We start from the raw sequence: 13,333 nt of genomic DNA on the forward strand, positions 1-13,333 counted from the left end.
TTAATGGGTATATTTGCCTCTGCATCGGCAGATGCGCGGGGCCGGCCTGCTCAATTTGGCAGATGCAGCCGGCGTGAACTAGCCGAGAGGATCAGGGGCAGTTACGAAGGTTGGTCAAGCACGAAGCTGCCGATCGCTTACGCAGACGCCTACAACATAGGATTCCTTGGGCTGGAACGATTTCATCCTTTTGACAGCAGGAAGTTCGGAAAAGTCGTCAACAATTTGGATGCGTCAGGCATCCTAAATCCTGATCAGGTATGCCCATTTTCACAACATCACATGCGGTCCTTGATGCATTGCCCAATTTTATCAAAACCAACAAATCCTGCTTCGTTAATCCACGATGCAGTACATACGACGCACCCGACTGAGTGTACGATCATTTGGTGCAGCTAGTGCAGCCACCAGAAGCCACGCAGCAGGTGCTCAGGGATGTCCACTCAGAAGAGTATCTGCTGTCCATCAACACTTCCAGCTCTAAAATGGCCGAGGTAATGTGCTACTTACAATGTGTGCAATGATCCAGCAGGTCAATACGTGGCCAGTCACACTGGATCGTGAGTCCATTCATGTGCCAGTCCTCTGGCGTCCTGACTTAACATCGTATGGATCTCGCAGATCACAGAGATTGCTGCAATAGGTTTCCTGCCCAACAGTGTAGTGCAGCACAGATTGAATCGACCAATGAGGATTCACGTGGGGGGCACAATGCTGGTGAGGCACAGCAAAATGATTAGCATCAATAGCAACAAGAGAAGCAGCAGATCTCATGCGTCCAGAGCCGACAAGCATGCGTGAGATATTAATTTGTGGCAGCTATATGGTGTGATTTGCTGTGTGTGCGCCTCAGGCAGTTGGTATGGCAATGGAGTGGGGTTGGGCAATCAATCTGGGTGGTAAGTCCTGACACCGCACCCACGAGGCCTTTGAAAAGACATGTTTGTGCTGCGCTTCTAGACATAGGGAAACTTTTCATCATGCAGGAGGCATGCATCATGCATCTGTTGACAATGGTGGCGGCTGGTGCGTGTATGATGACTGGACACTAGCACTGAGGAAGCTGCGGCGAGAAACGGGAAATGTAGTCCAAAAGGCCATGCTGATTGACTTGGATGTACATCAGGTGAGCCCTCAGCAGCTGACCTTCTGCCACAACATTTTGCCAATCTTGCAACGCCGCGAATGGAACATGTTTTTGCAAAGTGCTCATGTTGCTAAACACCATGTGAATTCTTCTCCAGGGCAACGGGCATGCTCGGACAAAGCTTCATTTTGGGGACAAGGACCTGTACATTTTGGACCTGTATAACGCGGATCTGTGGCCCTGGGACACTACTGCAAAAGCAGCCATCAATTGTGAGCTGCCGATGAAGTCTGGGACTGGGGATGAGGAATACCTGTCCATGCTCAGCAAGGGGCTCCACACAGCATTTCAGGAGTTCGCACCAGACATCATCTTGTACAATGCGGGCACAGATATTCTGAGGGGGGACCCCCTTGGCAGGTAATCAATATTCTCCACCCCATATTGCAATGGAATGAGTATCTCAAGAAAGAACAATTCCAATAGGGAATTCAAATTCAGAAGATGTGCTTGCCAAAAGTCCTCATGAAAACACCATGCCACATGATCAACGCTGCTGCATTGTTCCACAGGTGTAGCGTTAGCGCTGAAGCGGTAGCCAAACGGGACGAAATGGTCTTTCAGGCAGCATATGATGCAGGTGTTCCTATCTGTATGGCTCTTTCCGGAGGCTATGCAAAGGACAGCGCTGGTGTCATCAGCGAGTGCATCAAGCACATCATCCAGAAATTTGGTCTCATTGAACCTAGTAGAAAAATTAGGCATCCGACAGGCGCACTTCTTTAAGTGTGCAGATGATCATGAGGTTTTGGGCATCCCTCTTTGCAGGAAGAGAGCCATGTAGGCCATCAGCCGCGGCCGTGCAGTTAATTTACATGCATGTTTACGCGGCGAGTTGTGCAACAGACAGAAGTGAGAGAAAACAAAAGTATCAAGGCAACTACGAGAGACATAAAAATTAGCATATGGCATAATTATCAGCCATTTGGAAGAAGTGGCCAACTTGGCAAACAATCAAGAATATGTTGTGCTCAATTAATTGCATGCAGGCTTGAGCCTCGAAGTAATGCTTCATCTGCTGCCACTCTCGTGAAAATTCATTTAGTCTGCCATGGCGGATTAAAGAACGCATGTGCAAGGCCAAGAGCTGTTTATTCTAGAATGCCTGGCACACTGTCACGACGGTCTTGCGACAAATCACGAATCCAGTAACTCACTATGGGTTCTAAGAGGTCGGCCGGCTCTGCGTCTTGTAAGATGAAAAGAAGGGATCAATACATGCACAACGTCTTTCGCTCATCAGACGCGCATCGAATCCGCTGTGGTCTATAGCTGTGTCGCTACGCTGGTGTGGTGCCGTCAAGTTTCTTCAGTTACTGGCCGAGTCTCGATGACTTCATCAATCAGCCCAAATTGCTGAGCTTCATCAGCAGATTGAAATCTGTCCCTGTCCAGTGTTTCCTCTGCAGCACAGCATTGATGTGGTTCTTAGTCCGGGCTCCAAGCAATATTCTGCAGAAGCCTTTGCCATCGGTTAATGCAGACCAGATTATGTAGGCAGTCCAAGCAAGTAGAGTCCAATACGAGCTTTTGCAGGCTACTTCTTCTGATTACATACCTATCAATTCCTCTGACTGGCCAGTGTGCTTTGCATAAATCTTGTTCAAGCGTTTGCTGAGGCGTGCAATCTCCTCTGCATGTATCCTGATGTCACTGGCTTGGCCCTGCACAGCATTTACCACCAGTCATCCCCACACACACTCATCTGTCATTTACTGGATCATGCTTATTGTTGGCATGCACTAATCCTCTCACCTGGAAGCCTCCAGAAGGCTGATGCAACATAATTCTGGAGTTGGGAAGGGAGCGCCGGTGTCCCTTCTCGCCAGCTGCCAGCAATAGTGACGCCATTGAGGCAGCTTGGCCAACACACAGCGTGCTGATGGGATTGCGGATGTACTGCATAAGCACAACACGTAATTACTCCATGAAAATGTATGAATATCATGAGCAACGCAGCAACGTGATTGGGAGACGCATGTCTTTGTGCGCACCTGCATGGTGTCATAAATTGCCAGACCAGAAGTCACCACCCCACCCTGAGAATTGATGTACATGCTGATCTACGAGCAAAGCAAGCTGTCAGATGCGGTTCAGCATTATTTTTAACTCATAACGTGAAATGAAGCATTCGATCAACTTACTGGTTGTTCAGGGTTTTCTGACTCCAGGTAGAGAAGCTGGGCAATGATCAGATTGCTCATGTGATCATCGATGCCACCTGATGGAGTAAGAAAAAAATCAATTAGCGTTCTTTGTGTTCACGTCAACTTTGCACGGCGTGAAAGCTCCTTGTAAACGTACCGTTCACCATGACAATCCTTTCTCGTAGCAGTCTGGAATAGATATCAAATGATCGCTCCCCTCTTGGAGTGTGTTCAATCACCATTGGTATCAGGGAGTAATTTCGCATTTGCACATGCTTGATCAGGTGAGAAGCTCGGCGAAAAATAGACATGTGATCGAAAGTTTTTTGATGACTATGCTGCAGCTACGGGTACAAGAGGACAGCAGAAAGTCTCCTGAATACAAACGAGTATACAGTCAACCAAGTATGGGCTGCTTTACAGTGGGGGATGAATTGTCTCGAACTGCATCACGATCGTGCCCTTGCCATCGCCATCCAGGGGTGAACCCTTTGCATGGACACCTTTACCCTACCCACCAGGTTCACTCACGATTGCCTCTGAATTGAAGCTCAGTGAAGCTACATGCAAAGCTATACAGCAAAAGAATTCTTCTGATCCTTCACAAGATTACTGGGAAAGGCTCTTAAACGGATCCCTCGAATGTGAAGTGAACTTCAATGGTTGTGATCAGTGTTTAGAAATGTGACGCTGTCCAGCTCGGCGTGTTTTATTCATATCATGTTATTGATGTAAAAGTTCACGATGCACTGAGACGATGAGTGCAACGACCCCCGAATGACACTGGTGCAAATTCCTCCACTTGCTTCTGGAGTGAGTTTCACAAGAGTGAAAATTTGATCTTGGAACTTTGTGATAACCAAACGAAAGCAAAGGAAGGAAAGAAGAGGGGCCACTGAAAGCAGAGTGTGGTCCCTCGATACTCCCTTCCCAAATCAAGTGCCCAGTGGGCAGCCAGTTTTCGGCAGGCTGCGCAAGAGATAGCAGCCTGACATAGCAGGCTGCCCTACAGATGCAGGTTCTCTTGTCCTGAATCATCTTCATGACCATGCCTGCACGGCTAATTACACCTTCACTGCTCAAGCGATGCGCAGAACTGTGCAAAGTTCTCAATGTCCAGCTTGCTCTCCTCAGACACGTCTGGACCGTCTACCTCAGTCATGGCCCTGTCAAACCAGGCTGCATCATCTTGCTTCTCTGACTGCACTGCACTGTCCCACTCACCGGGGCTATCAGCGACACCAAGGCTTATGATTTCATCTCCAGAGAGTGCTGGTGCATCTGAGGACAATGATGGGCACGGGCTGCGCAGGAAATGATCTGCTAGGATCTCAGCATCATTAATCCATGGCAGATCTGCATGCTGTGTGATGGCGCCTGCGGTCTGCAGCTCTGCCAAAGGTGAGCACACAAGGGGCCCTGGCCTGTTCACATTCACCTCCTCCAAGTCTGCATTGTACTGGAAGAAATCATCGAGCCTCCCAAAGCTTGAGACAGGGGTCTGGTCGACATTCACATCGTCATGTCCTGGGTCCAACATGATGCCAGGCTGCTCTTCTTCTTGCTGGAGTAAGCTGCAGCTGATATCTGCATCATCCAGGCTGCATGAGGGCTGCTCTCGGCTGTGCCGCAGTCCACTTGGCACGCTGATGCCCTGGTCCAGGGCGCTCGCAGAGTCGTCATGCAGTCTGGCTAAGACCTCATCGACCTTGGCATCAACGGTGCCATGCAGCTCCTGCACATCGCAGACTTGGCAGAAGCGCTGCCGCAGGCGTGCGCGCAGGCTCCTGAACCACTGATCATGCGGCACTCTGTCGGCTGATCCCTGTTCTTCTTGCTGCTCTGGCTCTGCTCCTTGGCAGACAGATGCCTCGGCCAGCTCCTCGGCCTGAATCGGCATTCGCTGTGCGACTGAAGCTTCAAATCTGTAGCTGGGTGGCGCTCTTGGCGCCCTTGGACTGACTGGATCCTCCTGGCCATCGCCGCTTGCTCCATGTCCAATGCTGACGGAGTCATGATGGGTCTGCCTGTGGCTGTCAGCTGCCACGCGGGCAGGAGGTGCTGCCACCCTTTCGACCCTACGTTGTGCAGCTCGCTGATGCTGAGCATGCGTCAGGTCTGTCACTGTCTGGGAAGCTTTGCCACTGAATATGTGCAGTGATGACCGCTGGCGATCTCGCGGCAGTCCCTTGGAGAGGGGATCTGCAATCTCAGCAGGTGCTTCCCTCGACTTCTGCCTGGGCCTCTTTCCATCCCTTGCGCTCCTGGCCTTGTCAGCATGCTTCAGGTGATCTCCTGCGCTTCGCTTGCCCTCAGATCTTGTCACTTCCCTCTGCGATGGGCCATCACTGCAGGTTGGGGGCGTCGTCTGCCTGCAGAAGTGAGATTTCCCAGCTCTGGAGTCGAGCTTCTTCGCTAACTGCTGGCCACCTTCACTGCTCTGAGACTGCCTCCCTTCTGGTGCTCTGCTGTTGCCTTCTTCCTTGTTCACACCGGTTCGCCTCTGATTTGTTTCATCGAAACCGTCTCTTTTCCTCTGTTGCGCTTCGGAGCTCCGCCTGCACTTCTACAGCGTGAGAATATAGTAAGATGCCTGTTCACTTGGGTCTAACGCCTTACCATCTGTTGATGAAACGCTGGAGCTGTCATTCCGTTTACAACGATCCAGACATTCACCGATGGATATCCGCTCACCTTCTTAACTTCGTGAAGGATCTTCTCGCTAGCTTTCCTTTTGCGTTCTCTTGACTTTTTCCTCTGCATCATCTCATGTCAATCGCAACGGAAGCAATCCTCAAAAGCGCCTTGAAAGAAGTGTGGAGAGCATTCCTTTAATAATTATTGCAAAGAAGCAGCAAAGAAGCTCTGAAAGTTTGCCAAAATTACTAAGCAAGTGACGTGGGAACTGCAAGTGTAACCGCCATCCGTTGCGCAGATCTTGGGAATGTCCCCGATAACGTGCTTTCAATTGCAAAAAAAAGGTGATTCTTGTGTTCCAAAGTCAGCATGCCGGGGCCGAGGCAGCATGAGTCGCCAGAGAGGGCGTCTAGCCGTTCAACGGCCTTGAAACAGCAGAGGTCGAGTGTGATCAGCAGCGCTGGGAGTGCAAGTTCCCGTGAGTATCTTACAGTCTTCGACCAAGGAGAAATCTGTTTCCCATGGATCGTGTATCTGGACACATAATTGCTGTCCTACAAAGCCTAGCTATTCCAACAAAAGTAAGGCCAAGGAGGCCCTTCAGATCCCAGACAGATGCATCAGGGTGTTCAACACGGATTAAGGCAGCTCATGTCCGCGCAGGCGTGAGCCATCAGGGCACAAAGAGCTTTTTGAATGATACACGCGCCTCCCTGGGGCCCTTGGTGCGCGGCTCTGTGCGAGGCAGCCGCATGACTAACCGCGGCGCAGAGCCTCCACCTAGCAACATACACAGGGTGACCTTCAAGAACGCTCAGTCATGCTGCCACACTAGTCCTTCATCCATGCAGCACCGCACCCCGTGTGCAAGTCACAGGACTTGCTCTCCAAGGCATCATGATCGCCATGGTGGACTGTGAGACAGGTCTTGGATGAGGATGGCAAAGACCGGACGCCCAAGCCACTGGTGCAGCGCCCCACAGCCCCGGGGTATCCGGCCGGGCCTGGACGCCCAGAGACTCTTCCTGGCGGCAACAATCGCTCCACACGCAACTCTCGAATGAGCTCACGCGTCAGCACAATGAGTGAGACACTTATAAGCCCTGGACTACCTCCCTCTATATACTATATTTATATCATCCTATGCGCATTGCATCTGCATGCCTCCAGGGAATTGGCATGGTCCATTCTTGGGATGTATTGACAAGGCAGGTTTCAATAATTTGAGGGGCAATGTGTTGCATGCTTCAGGTCTGCAGTTGCGCGGCAGTGTGATGGCCAGCGCAATAGGCCCCATGGCTCTGGAGGCAGCGCTTGCAAACTTTGCAAATTCTGGCCTGAACATGCCTGAGCTCACGCTGGACGAGGATGATTCTGGTGAGTTGCACATCAGAAGTGCTTTCCAGGCTTCACCGGGTGCGGACAGGAAAGCTGCAGCAGGAGGACAGGCTTCCAAGATTCCTTTGAGAATCCCTACCATCTCACCGGCTGTCAGCAAAGATGTGCGCGTCAGTAAAACAACATAAGCTTTCCTGTGTTCCCATTGCGATACAACATCACTTCATCACTTGTGCTGATGTTGCATGTGATGACTCAACGGCATGCATGTGCGCACGTGAATGTTCCCACTGTTGTCATGCAGGCTGAAATATTGCTGCGTGAAACTCCCACAATGTGGTCACTTCAACACCTTGGAAATCTCATTGGCAGTGAAACTACAGAAGCAGCACTACAGCAACCAGTGAGAGAAGGTTGAGTGCTCTTGCATGAGTTGGGCAGTTGTGGACAATGCCAGGCGTACGCTGAATCACCGTTATGGTCTTTCTGTAGATAGCAAGGGGTTTGCATTGTCATCACTGAGCTTTGACGATATTGCAGGAATCCACAACTTGGACATGCAGGTACACAGACTCTGAGGCCCATGCAAAGGTCGCATGAAAGCCAGACCCGGCAAGTAGAAACTGCTGACAAGGCCAGCCAGGTAGGAGATACAGTCATACATGCATGATCGAGCTCTCAATCAACCTCATCAGTGATAATCGTAATTCAACCCTGCAGGTCCATCAATGGGAGATGCAGGGTCCGCACGCTACCGGCGAAGCAGCTGCAGATCCAGAAACTCGCCAGGATGCCTTCCCTGCAGCGGCAGGTCATGACGAGGAAGCTGTCGGCATGGGAACGGTGCTGGAAGAGCTTGGATTGTCAAAGACACTGCGGCCGCTGCCAGCTGAGAGCGCATTAGACAGTGCCAAGGGGTCAGGCGCGCTGGGGAGGAAGCAGACCAGCTCAAGGAGCTCGGCTGCCAGCAGGCGAACCACCCAGCAGGATCCCAGGTTCTGCCAAATTCGACTTAATTCCTGCCTGCTTGTAGTGAAGAATACAAGCATGCATGCTGCATGCATGTGCATGTTCATGAGCCCCGAGATGTTGATGCATGCATGCATGGGCTCCTGCAGGGCGTCGATGTCTGCGCAGTCTGTGATGAGCGAGCGAGCCAGCATCAGCAGTGCAAGGAACAGCTATGCACCCTCCTTTGCTCGCTCCACTCGGCAGTCCTTTGTGCCAGCCAACAGCAAGGGTGGTGCGCGCCTCACCCTGCGCTTCAGTTTTTTTGCCATGCTTTACAATTCGGCTTCGGACCTTCTAATGCTTCTGGAAAGGAAGGGGTCTGTGGGTGCTTCAATTAAATGTGTTAATTTCATACCTGCAGGGTCGATCAGGATGAGCAAGCTTGTCGGGGGGACTGAATCAGAGTGGCCGCTTGCTGCATTGCCACCGCCCCCACCCCCTAACCCCCTGAAGAAGCTGCCAGCAATTATCCCTGTGCTCCAGCACATGGATGCACTCCTCTGTCAGAACATCCATTTGAGCAAGCTCCTGAGCTGCCAATCTGTGAGTATTCCTCCAGCTGCGCATGCAATTTGCCATCCTTTGCTTTCTTTCACGTTCACAAGTCCCTTAAACTGTCCAGCTGCATAATATGCCGCCGTGACTCACGACAGCGCTTGGCTGCATGCTCTGTACGGATGAGGCAGATTGCAATGTGCTATGGCAGGTGGAAGACTTGCAAGGCTACAGCTTGGAGGGAAGATGGGATAGCCAGGCAGGCACCGCGGATGCAGCTTCTCAGCTAGCCGACTCAAGAAATGAAGCCCCTAGGGACCAGAATGGAATTGTCAATTTCATTGCCGGCAGCCTGGATATTGTGTGGCAGTGGGCGCACCATCTGACTCAGGGCTTGAGCGTTACAGCAATGTCATGGAACAAGGTGACTCTTTTCATTCGCCGCAGCTGAGCACCCCAGCCACGGAAGCAGCATCCCTCACATAGCATTCCCAATATCTGTGGCCATGTAAAAAAGGACTGTCTATGGGACCAGGTGAATAGCAGCATTCTGGCGGTTGGGTATGGGCAGCTAGCCTTTGGGGCCTCTCAAAAGGGCAGCGTTTGCGTTTGGTCTCTCAAGAACCCATCCAGCCCCCTGTGGGCCTTTGCCACGCCGGTGGGAGTCACCGCGCTTGACTGGGCTACCAACAGCCCCAACCTCCTGGCCCTGGGCTTTAGCAATGGTACCATTGCAGTTCATGACGCCAGGACGCGCCAGGTAAGATGCAAACCTCTATCCCGTGCATGTTGTTTCAGACCATCCAGTCATGAACTGCATCATGTCCATGACCTTGCTTTAAAACCTCAGCATGGGCCGCCACTACAGCATGCAAGGAGATCTGATGCAATGGATTTACTGTGTGGGGGCAATCCACTTCCATCAAACCTGTCCGCTCCCAATAGCTGTCACAGCTTGTGTTTGATGTGTGCAGGTGGAGCCCTCGATGCAGACATGGCACTCATCTGGCGCGCACAGCGACCCGGTCTGGCAGCTGCAGTGGGTCGACAGGGGCGCAGAGGCTGAGGAGGTGCTCGTGTCTGTCTCCACCGACGGCCGTGTGTGCCAGTGGTCCACATCCCAGGCAAGCTCTGTCCTGGTGGTAAACCTGAACATTTATATTATGGGTGTTGCTGTTATGACATGTTTTTAGTTCCTAGGGATCTAGGATCTAGGTACATCTAGCAAGACAGGTATAAGGGTTTTCTATCCTGTGTGGGCAACTTAAACATCAGGTGAAGATATCAAATTGTGCTTGCATGCACTGCCACTGCTGCGTCCATATGTGTATGTTTGCAACAGAAGCGAGAAGGAAGCTCACATGGGTAAACATGCCGTGTATCAGGGGTTGAAGCACATAGATCTGCTGGTGCTCAAGAGGGCTCTACATCGCAAGGACAGCAGCAGCTTGCAGAGTAGTGCAAGCAGCCCACCCAAGCCAGAAGCACCACTTGTGGATCCGATAATCAGCCGCAGGAGCGGAGCTTTCTGTTTTGCTTTTGCTACTGGCGAACGCAGCCAGGAATACCTTGTGGGTGAGGAAGAGCATGTGTCCCTCTCCCTGCATTGCTCAGTTCACTGGAATCCTTCTTGGTTTTGCTGATGACAGCAGCAAATGTTGAAGAAGTCCCTGCAGACGTCTTGCTCTAAATATGAAGCAACTTATTATCCTGTTCAATGGGAATTTTGCATGCAGGAAGGGAGGAAGGCACCATACACTTGTGCTCAAGCACCATGTCTGATCAGTACATCAAGACATACACTGGGCACCATGGCCCTGTGTATGCTGTGCGCTGGCATCCAGCAAGCAAAGATACATTCTTGTCGGCGTCTGCAGACTGCACAGCTCGCCTGTGGACCAGAGATCATGTATGTGCCCATGCTCCCATGTACATTGAAGTTGAAATGCCCTCTTCAGAAAATGCCACAAGGGCCGGTTGTGTCTTGGCATGCTGAAGTCTTTCACTTGTGGATGACAGGAAGCGGCGCTCTTCACATTTCAGACAGGCTTTGATGAAGTGTCAGATGTGCAATGGTGGCCTGGCAACCCCACAGCCTTTGCTCTGGTGAACAGTAGAGGATGCATTGAGGTGTGTATCTGCCTCGCCAATCACACCATTTGGGAGGCCACTGTCACCTTCCTAGCCTGGCAACACTGCAAGTAGCCTTGCCTCGCCCATGACACATGACCACAGCTAATTAGCTTATAAGCTTGATCCCTGTGCAGGTTTGGGACGTGGCTCGCGCATTGGACCGGCCCCGGCAGGTGCACAATGTGCCTGACAACATCGCGCTCTGTCACCTCACCTTTGCACCAGCGCTTCCACTGCTGCTGTGTGGTCATGGCAATGGACTGTTGACTGTGCTGCGCCATCGTGGGATACACACTGATCAACAGTTGACTGTCGAGGAGCAGAGAGCTCGTCTTGCATCTGCCCTACACACGAGTGATACCTTGACACATGCTTGACTTGCACCGGCCCACCCCTTTAAAATTTTACTGTGTTAACTGATCTTGCAATTGCTGTCTGAGAAAGCAATAGACACCTCGCTCTCAAGCACCACATCCTTCCAGTTTGTAACAAGCATTGCACTTGATGTTGTATAGACCTTGCCATGTCGCCATGCACTGCATAGTTTCATGGCTTGAAGTTGGCTTGGCCAGCGACAATGATGCCAATGATGACCCCAAACAAGCCCAGCGCGCTGCCAAAGATTTCCACGACCAGGATCTTCACAAAGAGGGTTGCATTCTGTGCATCTGAGAGCGCCGCACTGCTGCCCACAATTCCGACGCAGACACTGCATGCCAGTGAGAGTAATCGTCATGCTTTCATTCTTTATAAAAGCAATAAGGAGATGCAGATATTGCGCAACAGCTTTGCAACTGCGGTGATGGAAGCAGATATTACACCATATACACCTCCCCATACCAGTCAGGAGCAGCACTGCAAACAATACAGAAACTCACCCGCATGCCAGATTTGCCCAGCCTGTAGTTATTCCAGATGCGAAAATGGCATAGCCTGCAGTCATTGCTGGTATGGGATACAGCCCTGTGGTTGGTACTTTGTCCACATAGTCTATCTTGGTTTGCAGGATGATCGCCACAATGACCCCATAGATAGCCACTGCCTCGCAGAAGATGATGCTGCACGCAGAATGCAATGTGTTGGGCCAAAACAACCTTGCCAGTGAGTGACAGCTCTAAGACAGGATGGACCAATGACAACAAGACTCCAGAATGTCAATCTATGGCCCACCTGATCAAATTTTTCGAGGTAATGCGTGGAACACGGATGGCAGCTCCCAGCAAGCTGCTTCCTGTGATGAAAATGCCCCTGCACATAGACATCCCATCTCATAACGACCACCAAGAATATGGCTTGGAGGTTCCCGTGCTACCACTGTTGATGAGAGTGTTCTATTTAAAGGCAGCAAACCATCCGTCTTACTTACCAGGCAGCACCTCCGACGGAGAGTCCAACACAAAGCCCTATTCCCAAGCTTGACCAGAAGTAAGGGGAGATGTTCTTGAACAGGAAGCCCAGGTAGTCCCAGTTGATAAGTGGATCTGCTGCAGCTTTGTGAAAGCTGAACACATCCTGTGCGAGACCATTTAAGGACATCTCTGCGGCCCTAAGATTCTGTGCGACCTAACTCCCAAGGGATAACCGTGCACAAATATCCCACGACGCTGGATGCTATCAGAATGCAATTATCTGCCAAACACTCAATACATCCCTATGACTCGCTCCAAATGCACAAGCTCCGAATACCAGTACTTGCGATGTAGTATGATGAGCAGCAACTCAGGAGGCCGTGATCAGTCGATGAAATGTGCGCAGATCTACAAGAATATTTGCTAGTAACAAAATTCTGAAAGATGAGATGCTGATTGACCTGCAAATTCCTGAAATGAGCATCATGCTTCTCTTCCTTGTTGGGCAGAATCAAAGCGACACTATCATAAATTTGTTTCATTAGATTAGGAATGAACGAAAGAAGGTTTTGGACTGATATATGAAACGGTATAATGCGACCAATGGCATCGAGAACAAGTTTTAAGGCATTAGCAGAACAAAAGGGGTGGGCATTGTGTAGCATGCGTTCTGGTCAATAGACTCATCTCTGCCAAACAAACAATATGCAATGAAGCATTGATATCGACAAGACTATACAACAATGTATTTTGCCTATGGCTGGCCCAAGGCGCTGGCTGTTCAAACTGGGAATGCACATGAGGATGTCGTGCAAATTTCCTTCAGCGATGATTACCTCGTAATCGTCTCCACAGTTAGCGTGCAGATCTGGTCAGGGGGTCAGATTCGTGTCAGGCTTGGCCAACTCCGGCGTAATTTGGAGTCTGTCAAAAGTGATGGCTTGAACAGGCAGGCTGTTTGGTGCAGCAGCAGGCGCCTTCTGGGAGTCTTGGTAAGTATTTCAGTACCGTTGGGAATCCTAACGAAAATCTATCTATCTGATGTTACAATCCCACAGTAACATCGCAGTAAATAA

The 13,333-nt window shown here is 50.8% G+C and overlaps 5 protein-coding genes across 5 annotated transcripts; 2 read left to right on the top strand and 3 right to left on the bottom strand.

The window, feature by feature from the left end:
* Window positions 1-3: 3 nt before the first annotated feature.
* Window positions 4-1,873, top strand: COCSUDRAFT_16559 (hypothetical protein; the record flags this gene model as incomplete). Its single annotated transcript, XM_005646950.1, has 7 exons — window positions 4-258; window positions 396-494; window positions 622-717; window positions 854-899; window positions 987-1,126; window positions 1,245-1,507; window positions 1,660-1,873. 7 exons carry the CDS (start codon window positions 4-6, stop codon window positions 1,871-1,873), a joined length of 1,113 nt encoding a protein of 370 aa, XP_005647007.1.
* Window positions 1,874-2,111: 238 nt separating this feature from the next.
* COCSUDRAFT_53821 (ATP-dependent Clp protease proteolytic subunit) lies at window positions 2,112-3,560 on the bottom strand (the record flags this gene model as incomplete). The annotated part of the gene is made up of 6 exons (XM_005646951.1): window positions 2,112-2,550; window positions 2,706-2,811; window positions 2,903-3,046; window positions 3,142-3,210; window positions 3,292-3,368; window positions 3,452-3,560. 6 exons carry the CDS (start codon window positions 3,558-3,560, stop codon window positions 2,447-2,449), a joined length of 609 nt encoding a protein of 202 aa, XP_005647008.1. The 3' UTR covers window positions 2,112-2,446.
* An 806-nt stretch (window positions 3,561-4,366) lies between these two features.
* Window positions 4,367-5,194, bottom strand: COCSUDRAFT_56146 (hypothetical protein; the record flags this gene model as incomplete). The annotated part of the gene is made up of 1 exon (XM_005646952.1): window positions 4,367-5,194. The coding sequence occupies one exon, from the start codon at window positions 5,192-5,194 to the stop codon at window positions 4,367-4,369; it is 828 nt and encodes a 275-aa protein (XP_005647009.1).
* A 1,106-nt stretch (window positions 5,195-6,300) lies between these two features.
* On the top strand, window positions 6,301-10,144 carry COCSUDRAFT_83478 (hypothetical protein; the record flags this gene model as incomplete). Its single annotated transcript, XM_005647008.1, has 12 exons — window positions 6,301-6,409; window positions 6,595-6,728; window positions 6,857-7,016; window positions 7,183-7,308; window positions 7,810-7,832; window positions 7,990-8,264; window positions 8,388-8,512; window positions 8,642-8,754; window positions 8,987-9,199; window positions 9,311-9,535; window positions 9,750-9,917; window positions 10,118-10,144. The coding sequence occupies 12 exons, from the start codon at window positions 6,301-6,303 to the stop codon at window positions 10,142-10,144; spliced, it is 1,698 nt and encodes a 565-aa protein (XP_005647065.1).
* A 1,331-nt stretch (window positions 10,145-11,475) lies between these two features.
* On the bottom strand, window positions 11,476-12,384 carry COCSUDRAFT_8240 (F1F0 ATP synthase subunit C; the record flags this gene model as incomplete). The annotated part of the gene is made up of 4 exons (XM_005646953.1): window positions 11,476-11,617; window positions 11,787-11,966; window positions 12,079-12,156; window positions 12,275-12,384. Coding segments are annotated over 4 exons (510 nt in total), but the record flags the coding sequence as incomplete, so codon positions are not given.
* Window positions 12,385-13,333: the final 949 nt, after the last annotated feature.

This window comes from Coccomyxa subellipsoidea (genome assembly GCF_000258705.1).
Source record: "Coccomyxa subellipsoidea C-169, whole genome shotgun sequence".
In the NCBI taxonomy this organism is placed as follows: Eukaryota; Viridiplantae; Chlorophyta; class Trebouxiophyceae; family Coccomyxaceae; genus Coccomyxa; species Coccomyxa subellipsoidea.